The 2,757-nt window shown below is 38.7% G+C and overlaps 1 protein-coding gene across 1 annotated transcript; it reads right to left on the bottom strand.

Moving 5' to 3' along the window:
* Positions 1-1,762: 1,762 nt before the first annotated feature.
* LOC119415112 (arf-GAP with GTPase, ANK repeat and PH domain-containing protein 3) lies at positions 1,763-2,208 on the bottom strand (the record flags this gene model as incomplete). The annotated part of the gene is given in 1 exon segment (XM_037682258.1): positions 1,763-2,208. A coding segment is annotated over 1 exon segment (226 nt), but the record flags the coding sequence as incomplete, so codon positions are not given.
* Positions 2,209-2,757: the final 549 nt, after the last annotated feature.

Here is a 2,757-nt window from a genome sequence, read left to right on the forward strand (position 1 = left end):
CATGCACAAAACTTACTGACAAACGTTAATAAATTATGAAAAATAAACAGTAAGCCTGCTTCAATGTGTGAACAATGTTCAATATTTGATAGCTGATACTTCATAAAGTGTTAACAAACTCGTGAAATACTTATAACGCAATATTAAATCTTTATGAAGTGCCCCTTATTAGATTTTATTCAGATTTTTGCCCCTCCATCTTTTAAAAGACCAATAAAAGTCAAACTACTCCTTCACAGTAACGCCGCTTCCTCTTTAAACAACATATTCATTTTTAGTTGTAAACAGAAAACCATGTAAAAAAAACAAACAAAAAAAAAACTACAAAATAATAAGTACCACATAATTAATTGTTGAGTAAACAAAAAAAAAATCTGCCTTTGTAAACAAAGAAAGTCCAGATGTTTAAAACCTTACAACTAGTTGAAAACTCTACCGGAAGTCTTTTTCGTATTCGGATTAATAATCAAAAAGAGGGAAGTGGCTGATCGTGTCTGTGGAATACTGTACATTTATATAAATAAAAACTTATACCTCCTTCTATAAATATCTTGTGACCGAAATCCCTTTTAGAGCCTGTTTTTCAGTCACACACACAAAAAAAAAGTTTTCTGTACTCCCTGCTCTCAGACATTTTCTCAGGACGGGAAAGCCTTAAGGAAAAGAAAACAGCTATTTTATATCGACTAAACGTCTGATGACTGTTCTAATAAGGAATAAGGCAAAGGAACATGAACTACTTTTCTTTTTACAGAAATCTATACAATAAAACAGTTATGTTCCCAAATCTTCACTGTAGGTTTTTGTCTCTAGTGTCCTTTAAAAACAAAAATGCCCCGGCGCTCACTGCTGCGTACATTTACAGATGCAGATGGAACGTATTGTACAATTACGTCCAAACACACCCAGACACACAGACACACACACACACACACACACACACACACACACACACACACACACAGACAGTACCACATATGCATTTCATAGTAACAACATCAGAAATGAGCTTTAAAGTACCAGCTTTACATCTCTCAGCCACAGGACGAGCTTTTGGTTTGAACTTTACAGAATCTGTGAAACAATTACCACTGCAATCCATTCAGTCCTAAAATTATTCCAACAAAGAGAACCTAATGGTAGAATTTCGTAGCTGAAATCAAACCTTTGAATCTGAATGAATTCTGATTGAAGAGGCACGCTTACGAAGCCACGTGGCTCAACAGTCGTAAAACATTATGTGTTCTAATTCCCTCATAGTCGCCGACACTTTTCCTGAAGGATTGGGGCAAAGAACACAGCTCACTTTCAGCCAATAGGAACTCTGCAATCAGCTCCTTTATGACAATCGGAATCCATTTAGCTGTGAATTAAGTGTCTAAATCATTTGGCCTCTTTAACTATAATTGCTTTGCCTTTGTGTATGAATAACGCATCACAAGTTTGATGGCTGTGTTGGAGACATGCATCATTATGGAAGCCGCAGCAGCCATTGCTGTCGTCAGAGATGTTCAGTTCAGCTACTCTTTAGAGTTTTGTTAATCTGCTTAGACGCGAAACAAGAAGTTTTTCACTCAACGCAAGTTGAATTCACATGACAAAAAGGGGAAGACATAATAGGAAATGTTCAAACATTAAGGAAATGCTTTTTTTTTTTAAGGTATGAATGCCAGAAGGAAGTCAACATTTGTTTGGTTGATGCTTATAAATAAAATAAAATAAAAACACAAAAGCTTAAAGCTAATTCTGATCATCTCAGACCAAGACTGAATAAAGTTAACAAACAAAATGAACAATATTTTAAAAAGCAATCTCCGAATCCAAACTTGCAGCGTAGTGAAATGTGAACTGTAAGTCGCTCGCTCCTGATGCGTCTCCGTTTGTACAGATTCTGGTTTGCACAGTGTGAAACAGGAAGGAGGAAGAAGAGACACAGCTGGGGGTTCTTTTGTGTGTTTCTGTCCGCAGTGGCGATCTGGCTTCTACATGATGCTGATGCTGCGGTTGAGATCACACTGGGCGTTGTTGTTGTTGATGTTGGGGTTGCGGAGGCTGACGTTGGCCGTGGACGCCGAGGTCAGGCTGCTGGAGTCGTTGGGGCAGCCATGTTGGAGTAAAATGTCAACGCACTCCTGGCTTCCGGCTCGCCGGGCGTAAGACAGAGGCGTCTGGCCACGGGCGTCTCGGCTTTTCACATCCACACCGTACTGTGGGAAAGATCAATACAAACATTATAACCTGTGAAGAATTTAAATTAATTTGAAGTATACAGTAGTCCCTCGTTACTTCGCAGCTCGTTTATCGCGGATTCGCTCTAGCGTGGTTTTTCAAAGTAAGATTGGACATGACACACAACTGGCTGATTGATGGATGAGCCGCACAATCGGCACGGAATTTTTATTTAAAATAAATTATTTTTAATTATTTAGCACCTGCTGCAACTTTGTGCAACCCACAAATGTAGAAAAAGGTTCCTCCTGCACCTCGGTGCAGCTTAAACTGCAGGATAAACTTCCTCCTGCAGCTGAACAGCTGATCTGCGTGCAGAACGGATAAGTGGGCGTGGCCAAGAACGCTTGCAGGCAGCTGAGAGCAGCGGAGGCACAGAGAGGGAAGTCATGACATTCTGTGCTCTTTTAGAGCGTTTAGAAATATTGTTTAAAATATTGCAAGTGTTGGAAGTGTTTTAAAACACACAATATATACAAAGTATATATATATATATATATATATATATATATATCTATGTATGTGTGT

The sequence above is a fragment of the Nematolebias whitei genome, chromosome 9 (assembly GCF_014905685.2).
Source record: "Nematolebias whitei isolate Nwh7 chromosome 9, NemWhi1, whole genome shotgun sequence".
NCBI lineage: Eukaryota > Metazoa > Chordata > Actinopteri > Cyprinodontiformes > Rivulidae > Nematolebias > Nematolebias whitei.